We start from the raw sequence: 23,357 nt of genomic DNA, 5'->3' as shown, positions 1-23,357 counted from the left end.
AATAGTATGTATTACTGATACCAGGTAGAGACAATTGGCGACGCCTACATGGTAGTAGGAGGACTCCCAGAAATAATACCAAATCATGCAGAAGAAATTGCTACTATGGCCTTAGACTTGCTTCACGTCTGTGGTAACTTCAAAATTAGACATATGCCTACAGTTCCTTTAATGTTGCGTATTGGGCTTCATACTGGTAAGGATATCTTTATATCTAATTCACACTGTTACGTATTATAATTTATCTCGGACAAAGTTTCGATTTATTATGTTACGTATGCTAACATGTTACGATTTTAAATAGCCGGAAAAATTTTAATTGAATTTAGAAATTAATTGATATCGATACGTATGAAATTTATGATATTTTTCAATAAGATTGATATACATAATTTTCTTTCTTAACATAAACATATTTTAATATACAAACAACAATACTGTTCATAACAACGGTTATTATAAATAATAATTTATATACAAAAGTTTCACAAACTTACGAAAAGTGCTGAGTTTTCCATTTGGTCTGGGACTGAATATTTTATCGACGACTCACGAGGAACGAATTAATTCTATGTTAATACACAGGTACAATCCCCTAAACGGGAAAGCTAGCTAACTTCTTCACTGAGCATGTGTAAGTTTTACTGACAAAAATATCTGATGCCCTCGTAGAAATACTAATATCCGAAGCCAATACTTTGAAGTTAAAGGGCTTGTAATGTTCGAAATCTATAAACGTTATTGGTCAGATATCTGTAGTTTTCCGATTAATAAGCGTTTTTAACAACTATAGCTTCCGAATTTTATAGTATACTGACTGTGGCAAACCAACAATATTAAACTTTCTCCCTGCGTATTGCGATTTATGAGATTTAAGGCGAGGTTCTAGAAAGTTCAACTAGCCCAATAGTAGTAGTAATTACGTAGACATATACATTGTTGAATCTTACGCTTAAGAATTTTCTAAAAATTTAGAGAGCAGGCAAGATTTCCGCAATACACATATGGATTTCTAAATATATATTAAACTGAAACAAACATCGATATTAAAATAAACGTATAACAGTAAATCCGTTACACCTCCCTTTTTAGAGAATTAAAAATTATTTAACGCCAGTTTTAACACAGATAGTTTCTTTTGAAATTAAATACAAAGCTACACAATGGACAAGCTGTGGTCTGCCTACGACGGGCATCAAAATCAGGTTTCTAGTGTTTAAGTCTGCAAACAAACCGCTGGCAACTGGGGGCTATTTAACTAAGATATTATATACATACAGGCAGGGAAGGGTGATATGGATGTGGGACGTTGTGAACTTGAGCACCCATAACTCGCTCTCCTAATTTCTAATTTTCTTATGTGAGACTAGGTTAAGACTGATTGGTGGTGTATTTCCACTGCAATGTGGGTCCTACTTCCGCAGTCACCTTCAATACCTAGGATACATTTTATAATCCCACGTTGTAAATTGTACCCTAGGATCCTTTTTAAAAATATGCAGCGTATTTTGTTTCATGTCATGTGTTTTGTTTATGGCTTAAAATTTACAGCCACAAACATTAATAACAATATATTAAATACAATACACTGCCAAAGAATTAGTAAATTAATTATCCTTAAACTCACCAGTTAAGGCCTTACTTGAGAAGGAAAGTGAAATGGATATAAAAATATCCAGATGCTAACAAACTAAAACTTTTCATTTATGATAGGATAATTGAAGAACGTTTTAATTATTTTAATTTTAGGTTTTTATGTGTTACAAAGAATTAAGAGAAAATATTGATAACTAATAAAGACAGACAAGAGTTGAGGAAAAATGATTATAAGTTAACGAAATTGATAATTTGTTTGCTTGGTTTTGGGACCGGCATGGCCAGGTGGATTAAGGCGTTTGACTCGTAATCTGAGGGTCGCGGGTTCGAATTCCGGTCGCACCAAACGTGCTCGCCCTCTCAGCCGTGGGGACGTTATAATGTTACAGTGAATCCCATTATTCGTTGGAAAAAGAGTAGCCCAAGAGTTGGAGGTGGGTGATGATGATTAGCTGCCCTCCCTCTGATCTTACACTATTAAATTCGGGACGGCTAGCGCAGATAGACCTCGAGTAGCTTTGCGCGAAATTCAAACACAACAAAAACAATTGTTTGCTTTTTAATATTACGTTGGTTAGAATATTTTTGTTGTTTTCATTGTCCGTTTAAATATAACAGTTTTATTACATGTCGTGTTCTGGCCGAAAATCATCTGCTACTGCACTGTTATTGTTATGTTTTCTAGTTTACCTTAAATCAAAGCGAGGCAAAGTAAAAAGGCTAAGCTAGGAAGTGTGGCTTAAGGTGACGAGAGATGGTGGCTGTAGTATATATGGCAACCACTGAAGAACATTTTCGAGAAAATAATCTGCTCGAGCGCAACTTGTTATTGATGTCTAATCATTACAAATTTTTTCCACTGTTTTCTTAAGTTAATATTGTGTTTACATTGTTAGATATACACGACTGCTCATTTTATGTTCAATACGTGTGTTTTATTTAGTTTATATGGCGTCAACGTTGAAGTAAGTTATTTTGAGAAGTTATTATAGTTAGGAAAGTTTGCTTACATAAACGTTTACAAATCAACTGTTGTGTAGTTTAATTGTTGTGAATTTACGTCACGTTACTCGAGCCTTCTGAATTTTTAAGTGAATAATGCGCAGAAGATTCTTAAGTCCCCCAGTGGCATTTCAGTATGTAGACTTACACAGCTAGAAACCGGGTTTCATTATCCATCGTGTGTAGTTTTAACTGGAAACAAACAAACAAGATTCTAGGTTTCAATTGGTTTATTTATAAATACACAAACAAAATGTGAGAGGAAGTTAAGGAAAAGAAAAGCAGATAGAGATATGCTGGGTGACTTTGAGTTTAGCCATAATAAATTGTATAGTGGCAACTTTTAAAGTGTAATATTAGCATAATGTAGTGTAACAACAACGTGAAAAGAATAATTCGGTTTGTAATTCGATCTAAAGACTGAAACAGTTTGTATGGACTTTTCACTCGAAAGATAATTATTTAAAGCTCTAGATACAGTTATGGTAACCCCCGATGTAACGTAGATGAATTTACCACTGACTGTACTGGGATAACAGAGTAGACTTTTGTTGAAGATAAGGAATTATTTACAGCTCTTGATTTAACTATGGTAATTAACTGTGTAACGCACATTTGTATATACGTTTGATTAGTTTTCATATATTATTTTAAAATAAGTGGACTGTATGTTGTTTAAATACATTGCTAACAAATCATATTGTAAAAAAATACTGCCCGTACATAAAGTACAAAATGAACATGAACGATGAATATACATGTTTCACCCATAAATCTTCTACCATTACTCCATTTATCACACTAATTGATAGCTATTTCCTATTAATTTCAGGTCAATCTTTTTAATATTAGCTGTTATTTTGGTTATACGACGTTATTCTCTGTGTATTCCAGGTCCAGTGGTAGCAGGTGTTGTAGGCCTAACTATGCCTAGATATTGCTTATTCGGAGACACTGTTAACACCGCTTCCCGAATGGAGTCTTCTGGTTTAGGTATGGATATTACTTAAAAACTTTATTCTCTCTCTCAGGGTTTTATTTCACTTGTTTCTTTATGAAAATATATAAAATTATGAAATTCATATAACACATTATATACTTATATTGAACGTAAAAAACTTATTACATTTCTTACCATAAAATTAGCGCTAACAATTGCAAGTGTATAAATTATACATTTTATTGGATATCTCTTGTGCCTATTCTATCATTCTTTGCAGTAACGTTCCTACAGTACATGCACAGCATACTTAAAAGGCTAAAAATAAATTGGCTTTCAAATGTTTGATGAGATATATTCTGTATTTATTACCTCCGCCACCAAAGGTGAAGGAGGCTATGTTTTCAACACTATGTGTGTGTTTTTAGGTTTCTGAGTAGGATTTCTCAAATACGGCTGAACGAATTTGGACGAAAGTTTATATACATGTCGGATATGTTCCAACTTAGAAGTGACTAGTTTTTGAAGAATCAAGTTCACCGCAAGATTACAAAATCCAAAACATCATTATTAACATGGGGACCGACCGATTTTTCACGCTATTTTAGCTTTATAACTCAATCAAAAATAATAAGATTTTGATGAAACTTGGTGGACATATGTATAATACTATTCATCATTGTTCTAATAAAAATGGTTCGTGTTCTTTAAGAACGACAGACATACGGACGCATTTTCGTATTTTTTTTTAGGACAATATATTCAACCCATATGCGGAGGTATCGATTCTACTGATTGTCTCTAGTTGTAACAACAGAATTGTGTTGTGTTTTTTTCATACTGTAATGCATATTGCTGTGCAAAATATCCTTTTTAATGTTCCAATAATTGCACCTTTCTTGAAATCTTTCGGATTATAGGAGTTGAAGCTAAGAAAGATAGTTTTTATTTGGTCCGTGAAACAAGATAAATTGTATATTGTTGTCATTATTTATCATTAAGGTGACATCAAGAAAATTAATTCTAAAGTCAGAACTAAACTCGTATTGAACAACGAATATTTACCTTTTTACACTGACCACATTTTCGAGGACTATAATACACAAAAATTAGCATTACATCTCCAACGTGACGAAACAAAAATAAACCAATGAGATAAAAGACAATTTTCCAAAGATAACATTATAAAAATTTTACTTTTATGGTACTTCTGTTTGTCGAAACTATCTTTAAAAAAAATAAATACTGTGATCAAGAAATCTGATCTGCCAATTAAGGTTATAGTACAGCCAGGTTCAATACTAAAAAGCCAACTTGCAAAACCTCAGAACACTGCTCTAAAATGTAATAAAGCCATCTATCTTACAGAAATATGTTTGCCGTTTAAAGATTGATGTTATCTCCAATGTTCTTCAAAATCATACAAGCACTGGAGAAACCAGAAGAGTTTCTTGTCCAATGAATGATATACGAAAAAAATCAGGAATCAAAGGGACTTTTTAGTCCTCGTCAACTAAATAAATACCAAAGTGACAATTTCTACAAAGCTCGACGAAAGCGTTAAGTTCACAAAAAATACACATGAAAATATCATTAGACGTTACGAAAACTAAAAAAATAAACAATTCTCTCATTCTCATAGACTCAGGTGATAATTTCACGAACAAAAACATCACTGTTTTATTTAAACTAATTACTACGTTAAATGTAATATAAAAGTAATTAACGGCTCGTGTATTTTGGAAACCTCTAAGAAATTCAAGAAAATTCGGTTAATGAATTAAAATAATATATTAATGATTCATCGGGTGGAAAACGAAGTTTTATCAATGGCACTGTTAAGAGAAACTATTATAGAGAAAAACTTAAATATAAGTATATTTAAAATAATAATATATATCAATTAAAATCATAGAGAATTTGGAATTAATTACATTAATGAGAAGTAATCCCCGTCGCATCAAACATTCTCGACCTTTCAGCCGTGGGGATGATATAATGTGAAGGTCAATCCAATTATTTGTTGGTAAAAGAGTAGCCCAAGAGTTGGCGGTGGGTGATGATAACTAGCTTTCTTTCCTCTGGACCAACACTACTAAATTAGGGACGGCTAGCGCAGATAGTCCTAGTATAGCTTTGCGCGAAATTCAAAAACAAAAACAAAAATAAAAATGAGAAGTAAAAGTCTTAACATTCTTGACTCCGGAACTACAGAATAAAAATTATTTATTAAAGAAAGTCTCTCCATTTTCAATGATCACCAAAAACTAAATAATAACATCAACTCCTACCTGTTGTCATTGATGAATGTCCTTTACTGTAATCACTGACATACTTGTTAACGATCGTATCAGTGGTTGAAACGTTTTACTATTCTAAAAATTAATTGTAATTACTATAGAAGTTCTGAATTGTAATCAAATATATTTTATCAGTAAGTAAACTCAAAACGAAAAAAATGTTATTTATTAAGCATGTGCATACTACACGTTTTATTGTACATTCCATTGTATTTTTACCGTTTACACCAGTTCCTTCTAAACTTCCTATTGAACATAAAAAACTCGTTCAATGGTAGTGTTGTTTTTTGTGGTTCGAATGTGATGAACTCATTTGTTTTAGATATTAATGCTGATGATAAAATATAAGAAAACTCTGAAACGTCCATATTAAAGATGTTTTTTTGGTATTACCCCGTTTTTAGTAGTTAATACGTTTAGTGGTCGGATTCAAAAATTATAACAACCGGTTCTATCTCCCTTTTCACCCCCCCTCATTTTTTGCAATGAAAAATAATAACAAAAATATCATACTGAAATAATTTATCTAGCATGCTTTAAATATTTACAAATCGCCACGTGATTATTATCAAAATATTTATTTCTTCCACGTTTGACCCTGTTGTCATCAGCTGGGTGTTTTTTCTTAGTCATGTTTGAACTGATGAAGTGGGATCCCATGAATCCAATGGAAGGCCAATCAAATTAATTGTCATCATGTTTGCCACAATTTCAACTATAAGGCAGCTTCTTTTATCTGAATATATGATATTCATTATTGAAGACCCTCTTTCTGTCTCTGTAGAACAAAGAGCAACAGTATTGATTATATTTATAGTCTTTTGTTCAGTTTTGGAATCTCATGATTATGGCGATTTCGTAGGACATTTTCCACATAGTCAATGAAATCACTAATGTTGATTTCATGATGAAAGAGTTTACTGAATTCATACAATTTTTCTTCAGCGGTTTTCCAAGCGACAACAACTTCATCAATATTTCAAGAATCTGGATCAAGTTTACCAGTTCATGAATTTTATTGTCATTTTCTTGTTCATTTTTTTTTTATTTTAAGTGATCACAATCCATCAATTTGGTTTTCATATTTTTTATTACTGCTTCCAGCAGTTTCTGACGAGGAAGGCCTATATATCTTTGATTTTCAACAAACTGAATATTTTTAAAGGCGTCAGAAGCAATGGTTTCGTCAATTTTCTTTTAAAAGATTCCTCTATTTTTCTTGAGCATTTCAAATGCCTTAATGGCCCTTTTATCAGTATTTCAGCTTTTACTAAATTTAAATTTCTGGCTTCAAGGCCATTAGAGAGTAAAATAATTTGTTGTAAAGATGGCTAGACATTCCTGAATATTTTTTTTTCAATAGAAAAAAATTTGTATAATGCTGAATAATCACGTCATACAGCAAGTGTGGATCTTAGGCTGCAAGCAGCCCATTTTGGTCCCAAAACTCTAACAATCTTGAAAATTTCTAGTCTAATTTATTCCGAAATGTTGAAAAGTTCTTTTTGGTTTTTGTTTGATTGGTGAAAGATGGTGTAGATTTTATCTATGAACACATGAAGTGATTCATTTGTTTTATATCAGTGATAGAATTATCTAAAACCAGTTGCAAGCGGTGATTTAAGCAGTGCCAAATTATGAAGCCAGGAAAATCATTTTTAAGCTTACTGCTCTCCCCTGACTTGCGGCCAAGCATTACACTTGCTTCATCTGAGCAGAATGCGACTAAATTATTTTACAAATCGCTAAACATGCTCGCCCTCCCAGCCATGGGGGTGTGTAATGTGACGGTCAATCCCACTATTCGTTGGTAAAAGAGTAGCCCAAGAGTTGGCGGTGGGTGGTGATGACTAGCTGCCTTCCCTCTAGTCTTACACTGCTAAATTAGGGACGGCTAGCACAGATAGCCCTCGAGTAGCTTTGTGCGAAATTCCCAAACAAACAAACAAACAAAATTTTACAAATATCCATTATCAAATCCTGCATCATGCATAGTTTTTAATAGAGATGTATATATAGTTTCAGCATTATATCCTTTCAACTCAGCCAAGTCAAGAAAAATTATTGGCGACAGATCACAATCTTCAACTCTTACAAAAATTATGATCTCTGGTTTACTAGATATGGTTGAATCTTCATCAGTGATGACACAGAGTTTTAAATTTTGTTTCCTTGTTTTAGTAAATATGTAATTTCCAATTTCCTTTGCAATGTGATCAACTATTTTAACAGCAGTTTTCCGAGAATGGAGTTCTACTCCCATGTCCAACCCATTTTTTATTTGTAGTTCAATCTCATCTTCAATGTCAGAAAATAACCTGCTTCGTTTTACTACACTGTAGATTGTATTAAAACTTGACATGTAGAGCTGATATAGTTTTGGTTTATTTTATCTAGGTATTTGTTAATTGCATCATCTTTATGGTCTTTCAATTGCGGTTTTGTTGTTGTTTTGAATTAAGCACAAAGCTACACAATGGGTTATCTGTGCTCTGCCCTCCACGTGTATCGAAGCCCGGGTTTTAGCGTTGTAAGTCCGCAGACTTACCGCTAAACCACTGGGGGCCTTTCAGTTGCATTGCGTATATATTGTATGCCTTTTATGAAAAATGTTCAGTTTTCTTTCTGAGAGATGCTTGCTGGACAGTTTTATTCCTTCCTGATGCTTCAACACTGTAGCTTCTCTATTACATCGATAAGTTAATTTCCTTTATGTTTATGGAGCCAAATTTGGCACAGTGATCACAACCAAGTTTCTTGCTGCAAACAACCAAACCATCATATTTTTTCTTGAACTCCTTGACCTGCTCCTTTCTCTAGCAATCCTGAAAAAGAGTTGCTGGATCTTCATCATCTCTAGTTTGCGCAGTATTAGAAGCAAAAATTTCATCGCTTCTTGGCATTGCTGTTGCTAGATGTTCATTTGGATCTTGCTTTGAAGTTTCAGTTCTTGAGGTTTTTCTTACAAATTCCAGTATATCATGTTGCCACTTCTTATTAAACTTTCACTACAAAAGTTAAATATAGGATTATTTTGTAATTATTTTTATAAATTTTTGTAGAAAATTATTTTTATAGATGACTGATACCAAATGATCACACATGAAAATGTAGGCCTACATTAGTATACGACAATGCTCTTCTTCCTTCATCAAAGTTGCCTGGCATGGCCAAGCGCGTAAGGCGTGCGACTCGTAATCTGAGGGTCGCGGGTTCGCGCCGCGTGTAAACATGCTCGCCCTCCCAGCCGTGGGGGCGTATAATGTGACGGTCAATCCCACTATTCGTTGGTAAGAGAGCCCAAGTTGGCGGTGGGTGGTGATGACTAGCTGCCTTCCCTCTAGTCTTACACTGCTAAATTAGGGACGGCTAGCACAGATAGCCCTCGAGTAGCTTTGTGCGAAATTCCAGAACAATCATCAAAGTTGGCTGCTCTGTCACTTGCAGAGGCCTGTGCAAATCCGGCCTCAAACGCTACCGTGCTAATTTACAATTGTATTATTTCGCGTGACTTTACGAAGTAAGAATCCCCATAATGACAGTTGATTATAGCATGAATTCACATATTGATAGTCGATACGTTGTATATTTGGCCATTTAGCATCAGAGGGCAAAAAGCCAGTAATAACCAGTTCGGCGAACTCGTGAAATTTTAAAACTGGTTCTTATGATCCGGTGTAAACCGGCTGAATCCCAACGCTGAAAATGTTAATATAAATGAAAATTTGACAATAACTCTGTACAAATGTATTTTGCCTGAATAACTCGTTACCTTCGTTTTATATAATGATTAAGGATTAATACATTCGTTTTAAGCAAATTGAATCACATGTCTTACATCAGGAATTTATGGTAATAATGGTCTAATCAAAATTTTTCTTTGAGATTAGTTCGAACACACGTTATAACTTCCCACTAGGCCTTCTTTGTGCTTAAACAGGTTATAAATAAATAAGCAGCTTGGTATGGTTTAAACCCTAGTTTTCGTTAGTTTTAATCTTAATGTTACATATTTCATGTATTTCCTGTTTCGTTCCAATTCGAATGGTTTTTATAATTGGGTCATAAAGTAAGAGATCCACAGTATAGAATAGTTTGTGACTACGGTATCTTCGTTTATCGTTATTCGCTTTTTGTCTAGCCTACAGAATACACATCAGTCAGGCTACGGAGCAAAAGCTACGAAGTGCTGGAGGCTATACCATACAACACAGAGGAGAAATAAGTTTAAAGGTATAACAATATTCATCCTTATATAAATATTACTTCTCTATTTTGAATATTTTATAGCTCTGAGATATTTGCGTTTGAGAATTTTCTTTCAGTTTTACAAAGAAAACACAATTAAAACGTTAAGTCAGCAAATGTTATCCTTCCATGTGTGCAAATACATTGGAAAATTAAAATATATAATAAAAATTATTTGATATTTGATTAAAAAAAATGATTCTCAACTTCAGAAAATGTAATACTTTAGTATCCCCCTATCTCAACTTACGTATTCGGCAGAATAAAATGTAAAACAAAAACTGAACACGCACATGATGTCAAAATTATGATTATTTATACATAAGTAGTTTTGCAAGTATCGATCAGAGTGATTCCTCAACATGCATCAAGTATGGGACAACAATGAAACTTTTCTTACTGTTTTTCATACCAGGTCCCATTGTGCTAAAGGTAAGTATATATCAGTAATGTGTATGAAATAACTTACACATAAAAACAGTATGTATATATATATATGTATCATAAAGAGCAAACACTGGAATAAAACATAAAGTTATGCCATGAAAATAAATTTGTATTTCATAAATAAGATAATTAACATGAAACAAATATGCAGACATATGTTTTTAAATAAATAAATTGTAAAAGAATCAAGTATTACGTATGCAGTCATGTACTAGTGTTTTGAAACAAAGTTAATCTTGTCAATAACAATACTTTAGACTGGTCAGTTTTCATTTTCTTTATTGTTGCTATTAAAGACTTAATATAACATGTTTGATTATAATTTCCTGTCAAGATTAGATTTTGCAATCGCGAGAATTTTGGGGCCCGGCATGGCCAAGCGTGTTAAGGCATGCGACTCGTAATTTGAGGGTTGCGGGTTCGCATCCCGGTCGCGCCAAATATGCTCGCCCTTTCAGCCGTGGGGGCGTTATAATGTGACGATCATTCCCACTATTCGTTGGTAAAAGAGTAGCCCAAGAGTTGGCGGTGGGTGGTAATGACTAGCTGCCTTCCCTCTAGTCTTACACTGCTAAATTTGGGACGGCTAGCACAGATAGCCTTCGAGTAGCTTTGTGCGAAATTCCAAAACAACAGCGAGAATTTTGATTTATGAAATAGGATTATTTATATTGTTGACGTTAAAGTTTTGTATATTCATTAATCGCATATCGTTTATATTTACCAACTTTCGTTTTTCATATAACATAATTATATATACCTTAAACTGTCTGTCTTTATCATTTACCCAGCAGAACCTAATAACCAGAACCAGTCGACTCGTAATCTGAGAACCTCAGGTCACACCAAACAGACTCGCCCTTTCAGCCGTTAGGGACATTATAAGTTGTCTGTCAATCTCGCTCTTTGTTGGTAAAAGAGTACCCCAAGAGTTGGCAATGGGTGGTGATGACAAGCAATCTTCCCTCTAGTCTTACACTTTTAAATTAGGAACGATTTTTAAACGAAATTTAAAACAAAAAATATTGTTAAAAGTTTTAGTCTAACTCTTTTTAATTGTTGCACCATACGTGATGTTAGGAGGGCATTCGTTAAAATTGTTACGAATAAAACTGATAAATAAGTCAGTGGTGTCAGTATACCCTAAAAAGGGTCCCGAATCGTAACTAAATTCATAGGGAAATACATGTAGAGGCCCAATTATATTTTATGCGGGAAGGCCATCTTATGTAGTTAACCCCCCTTCAATAAGCGTAATTTTATATTACTTGTACTCAGTTTCGGTTTTAAATTGTAACTTGATGAGCATGTAAGTTATAAAAGCAATTATACTCTTTTCTAAAGTTGTAAGCCTTTTCTTATTTTATCAAGTATGTCAAATAATATACTTCAAGTAGCATTTCGCAATTAAAAATCATTTTTATGCGTGGACAAGCTCGAAATCTATATACGTAAGTAATGGAAATAATTCAGCCAAGATGCTCTATTGCGTTTTGGCAACCGAATCTAATGTAAATTTGGAGTTCTATATAAAACATGAATGACAAAATCCGACTTTGTTCTTTTCTCGATTCATCCATGATGAACAGTTTCCATTGTGAAACAAACCTTGAGAGCTAAGCCTATTTTCAGTAACTTTTCATTATGCCCTCTTTGCTCTTGGTAACCTAACAATTGATCAAGAATTTAAATTAGAAACAGTTAACTTTGTTTACTAAAAAGTCATGTTTTGATGTGTCAGTATTAATCCATCGCTTCAGTTCCGTGAGATCTCTAGTTAAAAATTAGGAACAGTTAGAGCAAACACCTCACAAAAACAAAATTTAATACATTGTACTGAAATATACTGCGCTTTTTTATCTGTTGTCTGTAGGGCGCTAGACCCGTAATCTGAGTGTCGTGGGCTCATTCCCCCCCCCCATTAAACATGCTTGCTCTTTCAGCCGTGGAAGAGTTTTAATGTGACGGTCAATCTCATTATTCGTTGGTAAAAAGAGTAGCCCAAGAGTTGGCGGTGGGTGGTAATAACTACTCTAGCCTTATACTACTAAATTAGGGACGGCTAACGCAGGTAGCCTTCGTGTAGCTTTGCGCAAAATTAAAAGAAACAAACAAATAAACTATTCTTTCCCCGAGAAACTCATGTATAAATTTATTTACTTGACATTTCATAAGTACTAAATTTTATTTATTTTTTATCCCCTCAGTGGCACAGCGATGTGGACTTAGAACGCTAGAAACCGAGTTTCGATACTTGTAATGGGCAGAGCATAGGTAGCCAATTGTGCATCTTTGTGCTTAACTATAAGGAAATAAATTAATTTTTTTTTCACAGATTTATATTCGTGTTGTGTTATCTCAGAATCTGTACGTTTGTGTGATATGTTTTGAACGACGTTAAAGATTCAGTAGTAATGAAAGTAACCTTGTTATTTATTATGCATTGCGGGCATGCCCTTTCATGAAAATTAGTCGCATCTGTATGTTTGATTACATAAGTTTATATTTAATTCAATTTGTTTGTTTAGTGCTAAGCACAAAGCCACACGATAAACTATCTGTAGTATGCCCCCCATAGGGATCGAACCTTCATTTTAGCGTTATTAATCCGCAAGTTCACCCTGAGCCAATGGAAGGAATCCAGTTTAATGATTTGTATGTGTGTGTGTGTTTTATATCAAACCCACATCGGGCTATCTGTTGAGGTCGCCGAGGGGAATCGAACCCCTGATTTTAGCGTTGTAAATCTGTATCAGCGGGGGACTTAATGATTTGTATTGCTACTAACATTCCTAAGACAGCAAGAGAGATTATAACTTTATGGAAATGAAATGCCTTTGAGGGGTAATTTTATAAAACGTATTATTTTCATTTATTTATTACAACTCCAGGGAAGAGGAAAACAACCCACGTTTTGGCTCTGTGGAAAGACCGGCTTCGAAAAAGAAGTACCATTGCCTCCAGAGGAAGATGGGTAAGTTACGTCATCAAAACATATTTTAAGTATTATAATATATAAGATATTTCAAAAAAAGAAAAGAAAGTAAAATAGGCTTGAGTTGTCTTCAGTAATACTTTATATTTTATTTTCTGTACTCTAACTATGTGGGATCTGTTACTTAACCTACCTGACTGATATCAAAACAAGAAAATAAATATAAACTTTGCTTTTTTCATGTTAGAATGACTACATACTATAAACACAAATATACAAATGTTTAGTCTAGGTAGCTCATAACACTATATATTTATTTACTTTTTTATTATACTGACCTTCTAGTCATGCCTAGCTAACATTACACAACTTGCATTGATGATGTGCACGTGCATCCAGGTCATGTATCCAGTAATATAAAATTGACCTTCAGTCTTCTCTGTCTTGGTCGTGTTTTAACGGACCAGTATTTCGTAATATCACAAACTCAACTTGAAGCTATATCATGATTCCACAAATGTAAAATATGTATATGCTTATAGAAGGAATCTTTAGAAATTAAACTTTAATTGTAAAACAATATAAAATAAAATGACTTCATGTTTCATTGTAAATAAAGTTTATAATAACTAAAAACATACATTGTATCACAGTCACTTCTGATATGTGTTACTTGTGTAAAACCGTATCCTATTTTCATTCACAATAAACATATTAACATGTCAAGTTTAAGCCTTTTGATATGAAACGAATACTTTACTCTAACACTAAGGGGCCCGGCATGGCCTGGTGGTTAAGGCACGCGACTCGTAATCTGAGGGTGGAATCCCTGTCACACCAAATATGCTGGCCCTTTCAGTCGTGGGGACATTACAATGTGACGATAAATCTTATTATTCATTGGTAAAAAAGTGGCCCAAGAGTTGGCGGGGGATGGTGATGACTAGTTGCCTTCTCTCTAGTCTTACACTGCTAAATTAGGAACGGCTAGCACAGATAGCCCTCGTGCGGCTTTGCGCGAAATTCAAAACACAAACTAACACTAAATGGAATGGCTTGATACGTTGAAATTACAGATGCAATGAAGGTGGAAGTCAAATATTTAAGTTTAATCACTGTTTTGAAATTCGCTGTTTTTCTTTGAAATACACTTACCAGTTGAAGAGAAAACTTATACTACTGTTAAGTTATATAAAAGAATGACAAAATCCATATGTTTTCAGTTTAGTGTTTGATAATTTAATATGCTTCATTTTTTAAAAAAAAAAGGTTGTACAAGTGTGTGCACTAATTGTATGAAATACGACCAATTTATATATGTATAAATATTCAAAGATTGATAATCTATGATCCTCTTCTGCTGGGACAAAAAGTAATAATTGTACCGTGATTATGTGTGTTCTAAATTTACAGGCAAAAAAATGAAAAAAACAAGCAAAAACAACAGAAAATAGAACCCAGGTATTTTTTATGTTACAGAAAATTTCTGATGGAAGAAGAAATAGAAAGAATTTGAATAAAATAATATGCATAGTTTTTTACTATTTTCATTCTCAGTTTGGAATGTCACTTGATTTTCCTAATGTTATATAAGTCTGTAATAAGGACCTTACTGTTCTATAACTTTGGTTTGTAAAATGATACAGTTGTTAGTAAATGCTTTAATTCAGCATAAATTAAATTATTCTGCAACTGTTTGTTTGTCTTGAATTTCGCGCAAAGCTACACGAGGGCTGTCTGCGCTAACCGACCCTAATTTAGCAGTGTAAAACTAGAGGGAAGGCAGCTAGTTATCACCACCCACCGCCAATTCTTGGGCTACTCTTTTACCAACGACTAGTGGGATTGGTCGTCACATTACAACGCCCCACGGCTGAAAAGGCGAGCATGTTTCGTGAGACAGGATTCAAACCCACGACTCTTGGATTACGAGTCGAACGCCTTAACACGCTTGGCCATGACGGGTCGGGTTTTGCAACTGAAATATGTACGTCCCCATATAATGTTCTCTCACTTTTAATTTATCGAAAATTGTTTTTTATGAAAGGATAAAGTCCTTGTCTGAAAATGTTTTAAAAATAATGTAATAAAAACAAAGCGACTGATGTTGTAATAGTTAAGAACACGAACTAAGAGATGCTAAAATAAATATGAAACTTGATGCTCTAAAAGAATTTCGTAATACTTTCCATACCAAGGACGGACGACAGCTGTTTTTTTAAAATTTCACGGACCGCCGTAATACGAACAAAACATAGTACCATTAAGATTCATTTTCGAATATTATGGATGTGATAATTTGTGAAATCTTACAAACCGGCAAACTGGTTGAGAAACACTGTTCTAGAAGTTATTCAGTATATGATATAAAAGAAAAAAGAAAAAATCTATTTCTGATGAGTTTGAGTTCAGTTTGGATTGGTATTTTGTAATCAACAGATTTCTTTTACTCCACCATCTTATTTGCTGTTGGAACTTCATAAGAATGTCAGTTCGTTTTATTAACAATTTTTAGAATTCCTCAAATATATACAGATATTTTAATGAATGAGATAATGGAGCGTTAACGAACAAGTTGTTAGAATAAAAAATCTTTTGGCAACGTAACTACAGCTTGATTGTAATGAAAGCTCCATGTCTAAGTTATATCTCAAAAAGTACTTGTTTTGGTGGATCTAACTTTCACCAGAAACACAAGGAACATTGGTTTTTGTAGTGAAAGATCAGCTATAATATAAGGTGTCGCGGAAGGTGTTCCATATACTTTCCAACATCTTCAATCAGCATATCAAACCTATCCCTGAATAACACTGCTATAAGCACCATTTGTTCCCTAATTGAGAACATTACCACACATTTTCACCAATATTATGTTGTGACGAGAGGGAAAGAAGGAAAGCAGCAGCATTTCTAGTTTGGGAGAAAACCGATCTAGTCATGAAGTATAATGTGGTTTTGAATCTCATTGTACGACGTCAAAACATTCTTCAATTAAACTAATGACTTTAGTTTAGAGGCACTCCACAGTGCCTCTGGAGGAATTTTATTTCATATGGTTCAATAGTTTCTAAAATATAATAATTTTAAATATGAAGCTTTCTTTCTAATCATTTTGTATAAACATACATGACCCAGCTAACGAGAACCACAAACTGATGTTTGTTCTACAACAAGAGAACCCAGTCATTGATAGACATAACCAGAAAGTTATGATCACTTTGTCACAAAGCGATATCTACTCAGTGATGTAACTTCCTAGCCTATTAGCCAACATTAATATGTAAGAGTAAGATATAAAACTAAAGTTATGAGCTAAACAAATGGTTCATGGTGTTGCTTTTTCTTAGCCACTGTAATTTAAAATAAAATATTGAAATTGTCTTTCTAGCTAACGTTTTTATAAAAACAAATGAAGACATTCTGGAACTTTCAAAATGTTTGTATTAACCAGGAATTAATAATTTCATTGCTACAGTTGAAAGGAAATAATTTTCCATACTATCCTGGTTCGAAGTTTTAAAAGAAAAATTGATCTTGAGTTTAGGTTATCTATATCCATAGATGATGCCCATCTTGTATGTAATGCTTAAACGTGACACAATTTATTATTGTTGGTTTATTATCCAGAAATTACAAAATCTGTGAAAATTTCTCTTATTTTCTACGGCTTTAATCTTAAGCAACAATTTCTGTAGAAACAGTGAATATAATTTCCTTTTAATGATATTTTCTTAACCAGTTGCTGTTAATATTGTGTGAAGGAGAGAAAACTGATAATTTTTGTTTGCCATGTTTGAAATATTTCTATAAGGTTAATTTCATTCTTTTATTGATAAATTGTGTTTATCTTTTTAATTATTGCTACAGTGAGGAGAACCACGGGTAAGGCTTTGAAATCTAAAACCCATAAAATTTTATTCCTTGGAGTTTAGTTTTTGACCTGCTTAATACTGAATCGTTTAGGCTTAGCATTTTATAGTGAATTAGTAGCTTTAGTTTCACAAAAGTTCACTTTCGTACAGTTTAGTATACTTTTATGTAAATTTAACATAGTTTCAGAAATCCTTTCACTTGTTTACGTCTCTCTAGAATTATTGTTAATACTGTATTTTAAAAATCTCAATTGTTTGAAGCAACTAATATACTTATCATTACTCGAATTTAAGCCTAAGATAATTTTTTTGTCAAATTTAGTATTTTACAAAATTGTTCTTCACAAAACCTTTTTACCTTGTATTTAACTTCCAAAGCATTTTCTTCTTTCTTAAACCATTGTCTAAATATATTTTATTTATCTAACAACCGATTCTTTTTCTTTCATTCTAACAAAACATTGTTTTTAGTTACGTCCTATAAGGCATTGCATTTTATGATGCAAATTACATGTTTCTCGACGTTTGTCTGCAAACCAACTGAACGCATTGATTTTATGTGTTTGGAATGTAACCTGTTATTGTATTATCTTAAATTTGTAATTTTTTGTACCAGTCTCTCTTATTTATTTCGCGGCTTGTATATATTTACTAAGGTGGCTTTATGAATTTGTAATTGATACAGAACTAACAAAAAAATTGTCTCTTAAAATAAATGATAAATTTCTTCTTACAGTGCAAATAACATTTTTAACTCTAACAGATTTAAAAACGAGGATGTTTTTAAAGCAATGGGCAGGAAGAAAGTAGACGGATCAGAAATAAACGCTTCGGAAACTCAGGATGATGAAACTCCCAGAGTTCATAGTCCTACACCACAAGACTTTAAAGTAGGTAAACTGGCGTCCGATTTGTTGAAAGTAGTCCCAGTTTTGGCCAATATTGAGAGAAACATACAATCTCCTTTAGATTATGGTAATAATTTGTTTCCTCCGTCGATTACCTCTACCTATGAAAACAAACGTTTCAATAAACAAGATGACAGGATTTTTCCATTTATTCACCAACCCATAAAAAACACGAGTCAGCACATACAAGGAATAAGGGAAAACAAGTGGAACGTGCCCAGCATAACCACGTGCAACAGAAGGTCCGGTTCAGTTAGTCCCATGACTCACTTAGAGACATGCCCTCCGTAGCATCAAGTTGCCTAAACTCCTTAACTCGGAAGTTTATAGTTTTGATTAAAAAAAACACAACCAGACTTATTTCCAATACCGGAGTTGCCGCCCACTGCAGTATTATTTTTACAATGTTAACGACTCTAACACGCAATTGAATCTGTTTTGAGCTTCACTTCTATATTGTCAGGACCATGACTTGCAAGAATAAAACAGGGTAAACAAACAATCAACCAAAGTTTATAAAAATCGATACATCATAAAATTTATTCTGCTCGTAAGAAAACATCAGGCACCACTATTTAATAAAATACAAATATAGCACAAAACATAATTTACAACATATATACATATCTACTATCAAATCATCGTCGTGTATACCTGTAATCCATGCTAAGTACTCTATTACTAATGTTTAACCTATGTCAAGTACACATACAGCTAATGTGTAGTCTAATACATCCACATGTACAACCAGTATGTAACACACACAAAGAACAGTGCCAGCAGTATGTAACCCACATCCAGTACTTATGCATGTAACGTGTGACCAATCCACACCAAAACACATCTAATCAACATCTGACCACCAACAACTACATCAACGACTAACGTGTGATTATTATTGATTAATAACCAACGAATATAATTAATATCAACTATATAAAGTGTGTCAGAGAAGTCTGGAACCAGCGATTGTTTGTTTGTTTTTGAATTGAGGGAAGACATTCGTGATGACGAGAAAACCACTTCAAGTAAAAGTGTATTTTCAAGACGGTTGGTATGGGAATTAGCACTTTAATTAAAGTGAAGTACAGAACAACGTTTTGTGGCTTGTTATGACCAGGTAGTTAAGGCGCTCGACTCGTAATCTAACGGACGCGGGTTCGAATCCCCGTTGCACCAAACATGCTCGCTCTTTCAGCCGTGTAGTCGTTATAATGTTATGATCAATCCCACTATTCGTTGGTGAAAGAGTAGCCCAAAAGTTGGCTGTGGGTGGTGATGACTAGCTGTCTTCCCTCTAGTCTTATACTGCTAAATTAGGGATGGCTAGCGCAGCTAGCCCTCGTGTGGCTTTGTGCGAAATTAAAAACAAACAACGTTTCGATTGTACTTTATTTTATTTAAAGTTTTTATACCCATACCAGCCGTCTTGAGACTACAGAGAGAAGACAGTCATCACCACCCACCGCCAATTCTTAGGCTACTTTTTAGTAACGAATAGTGGAAGTGAGAAGTGACCGTCACATTGTAACGCCACCACGGCTGAAAGGGTAATGGGGATTCGAACCCGCGACCCTCAGATTACGAGTCAAGCGCCCTAACCAGTTGACCATGTCGGGCGTGGAACCAACGAATTTTACAGAAAGTGTTCCACTGGCTGTCCTTATAAACTGAAATAAGTTTAGAATAACTAAACCCTCTCATGCTTTTGCAATGTAATTATCAGCTACGTATTTGAAATTAAGAAAAGCTGCGGATTACCTATGGTTCCAGATTTTTCGAACACCCTGTTGTGCTAACAATGCGTATTCTGTATACACAACTCATACAACCAATGAGTAATGTACACCAAATACAACATCAATAAAAGTGCATTTCGCACCGCGAACCCATAAGAGAAATGTGTAATTCATGGAAAGTATATGTAGCTAATGCGTTTAAGATTTATGCGTTTGATTAAATATATTCTAAGTACATAAACTGTGCAATCATTGTTTTGTTTAAATAAAAAGTTGCATAATGGGCTATCTACACTGTGTCCACTCTGAATTATAACGTTTACAATTTCTTGTAATTACGGTTTTGTAAGCGTGGGCAAAACATAAAATATGGAAAAGAAAATCGCTTTCTTCATATATTTTAGATGTATTACACAGAAAATATGTTATACAGGAAGAAACTATTTTTCAAACTGGCCTCATAAATATCTATATATGTGTGTGTATGTGCGTTCAGAAATTTAAAATAAACATATCTAATATGTGGTTCAGGGGCTTCATATTTTCGTTATTTTGTAAGACCAGACATATGAATTACATAATAACCAACTTTACTCATTTGTATACGGGTTTTATTGGCAAACAAAACCTTCAACAAAAAATGATTTTGACTAATGACATATCCAAGTTAATTTAAATGCAGCATTTTCTAACTGGCGCATGTTTTTAGCCCAAAGACATACTTGGGTAGAGAGCATTATCAAAATAAAGGATAAAACTTAACAGTTAAACTCAATAAAGAAGTTTACTGAACCTGTTTTATTTGTTCGCTAGGAGCTACAAACCCACGCTGCTCATGCATTATTCTCGAAGAAAAAGAAAGTCTTATAACACTTAATTTATTTACAGAGTTCTTCCCATTTTCTATCCAGGGAATATTTTATTTTATTTACTTACGCTTGAACAGAATTGATGTATTAACAAGGCGAATCACCTATCATTGTCTTAGATATCCATGTCAGTCTTACTTGTTGGTGGGTGAAACAAAGCGAATATTTTTGTTATTCCTTTGTCAGGGTATTTGCGATCCATACACCAAAAACTTTATAGCGAGTTTTCGGATTACTTTGGGAGGGGAGCAAAATTTTTAAAAGGCAATCATTTAAAAAGTTGAAATTAATCTAAATTTTTAATATAAGGGTAATTAAAACAAACAAAATCGAGTGCAATAGTATTTGTAGAAGCATTATTTTTTATTAAATGATACAAAAAAAACGAGTTTATTATGTATAAAAGTTGAAAAATAATATGTGGTCAATATACCTAGTTTTACAGGGGGGCCGAGTCCCCTGGGCTAAACTTCTGTATTTCTAGCTTATAATCCTGAAACCATTCAGTTTCTGCTTGTATGATGAAACTAAACACGTGTGATATGTAATCCATAGATTGCCCACTTCCTGTATTTAATAAAATTAATATATGTATCATATAATTTATGAAGAGACAATACAATTTCGAAATATAATAAAACCAAATATATCCAACATGTTATCCACAGGTATGTGATGAAACTAAACACATGTAGCATGTAATCTATGAAGAAATTACAAAATTTCAATGTATAATAAAGCCAAATATATCCAACATGTTATCCACAGGTTACTCTGTTTAGGTATGTGATGAAATTAAACACATGTAGCATGTAATCTATGAAGAAATTATACCATTCCAATAGAAAATAAAACCAAATATATCTAACATGTAATCCAGAGACTGCCGAATTTTAGACACTTCCAACATCATTTGTGTACTCTTAACTGTACTTTATGGATTATGTAGTTATAAACTGAGATACATTGTCATGGCAACATGATAATATACAGACCTATATTTATCTTTGATAAGTCTTACCGATTTTATTGTATGCTTTCTATATAAGATACTAGGGTTAACATTTTATATATATATATATATATATAACCTATATACATTAAAATAAACGGTATTATATTAGTTTTAATGCTAACGAAATTTTACCAATATAAAAAGACACATTCAGTTTTTTGCTATTTTTCGTCATTTCATATCCTTACTCAAATTGTGCTATGTTAAATAAGAAAAAAATACATGTATGTTGTCCCGATATTATATAATATGTCAGTATGTTATATTACAGTGTACAGCCATTGAAATAAAGCTCTACAGCAGTGTGTGTGGCTTCACAAACTGTTTATTTGGTTTACAAACATGTCCATTCTTATAGGGATATCCTTTACTTATTGCATAATCAATTAATTATTTTGAAGGTAAAGCCTGCTTGATTATATACATGAAACCAAACTTACACTATCACATGACTCGTCATGTAACGGTAAGTAATTATATGTTAATTCTGTTTCGTCAAACTAACGTTTGCTTCATAGTTACTGTACTAACAAACCCTTGGGCCAATGATCCACATCTACAGAGCTGTTATAATGCCAATTTAATGATTGAAATACTATTTTGTCCTTTTCAGTTTATGATCGTTGTCGCTGTAATTAAAATTTAATTTATTTAACTAAGTTATGAACAGTAATCAAAAGGCCTCCTTAGTTACTTGTTCTAATGTAAACGAATGCCACATCTGGATCCGTTTACCGTGAATCCCCGTAAAAGTATTTTCGTGAACTATCCGGATTCCTTAAGGAAGCCCCCCCCCAGTGGCTCAGCGGTACGTCTGCGGAATTACAACGCTAAAAACCGAGTTTCGATACTCGTGGTGGGCAGAGCACAGATAGCCCATTGAGTAGCTTTGGGCTTGATTCAAAAATAACAACAACCTTAAGGAATTGGTTGAAAAGTTTTACCTTTGTGCGAACTTCGGGGACAAGATGATTGGTTTGCACTTCTTAGAAGCTGATAAGCCCAGCAGTTTAGGAGAAGGGATTTTCGAGATGTCTCCTGGTTCCCCAAGGTGTTTGTTGAAAAGGTTTACCTTTGTGTAAGCACTGGGACCAAGACAGTTGGTTTGGTACCAATCAAAAGTCGGTGCGACCAGCGGTTTAACAGTTACATAAGAAACAGACAGGGAATCTTATTATATAGCTGTAATTATGTTCATTTTTCGTGTTTATATACAAACTGATTGGCCATTGGCCTTCCCAGTGGCTCAGAGATAAGTCTGAAAGCTTATAACTCTAAATCCGTGTTGAGCACAGATAGTCTATTGTGTAGCTTCGTGTTTAAAACTACCATCACCAACATGAAACTGACGGTTGGGCAAAAAAGTCATACAATTCATATCTGCAACAAATACTGGGAGAATATCTGAAGATATAAAGGAAACTAGTTATCAGCGCCGGACTTAACATGCACGAGACCACGAGGAGCACGATGACCCTGTCAATGG

The 23,357-nt window shown here is 33.7% G+C and overlaps 1 protein-coding gene across 1 annotated transcript in view; it reads left to right on the top strand.

Annotated features, from left to right (window-relative positions):
* LOC143250163 (retinal guanylyl cyclase 2-like) overlaps window positions 1-21,907 on the top strand; it is a 74,338-nt gene extending 52,431 nt beyond the window's left edge. Inside the window, exons 14-19 of the mRNA XM_076500684.1 lie at window positions 25-196; window positions 3,493-3,591; window positions 9,980-10,071; window positions 13,425-13,507; window positions 17,336-17,350; window positions 18,104-21,907. Coding sequence (XP_076356799.1) covers window positions 25-196; window positions 3,493-3,591; window positions 9,980-10,071; window positions 13,425-13,507; window positions 17,336-17,350; window positions 18,104-18,539 — 897 coding nt within the window. The 3' untranslated portion in view covers window positions 18,540-21,907. The remainder of the gene's footprint in view (window positions 1-24; window positions 197-3,492; window positions 3,592-9,979; window positions 10,072-13,424; window positions 13,508-17,335; window positions 17,351-18,103) is intronic.
* Window positions 21,908-23,357: the final 1,450 nt, after the last annotated feature.

Source organism: Tachypleus tridentatus, chromosome 1, assembly GCF_004210375.1.
Source record: "Tachypleus tridentatus isolate NWPU-2018 chromosome 1, ASM421037v1, whole genome shotgun sequence".
Classification (NCBI taxonomy): Eukaryota; Metazoa; Arthropoda; class Merostomata; order Xiphosura; family Limulidae; genus Tachypleus; species Tachypleus tridentatus.
The sequence above is the reverse complement of the archived record's forward strand: the minus strand, read 5'-3'. Positions and strand labels throughout refer to the sequence as shown.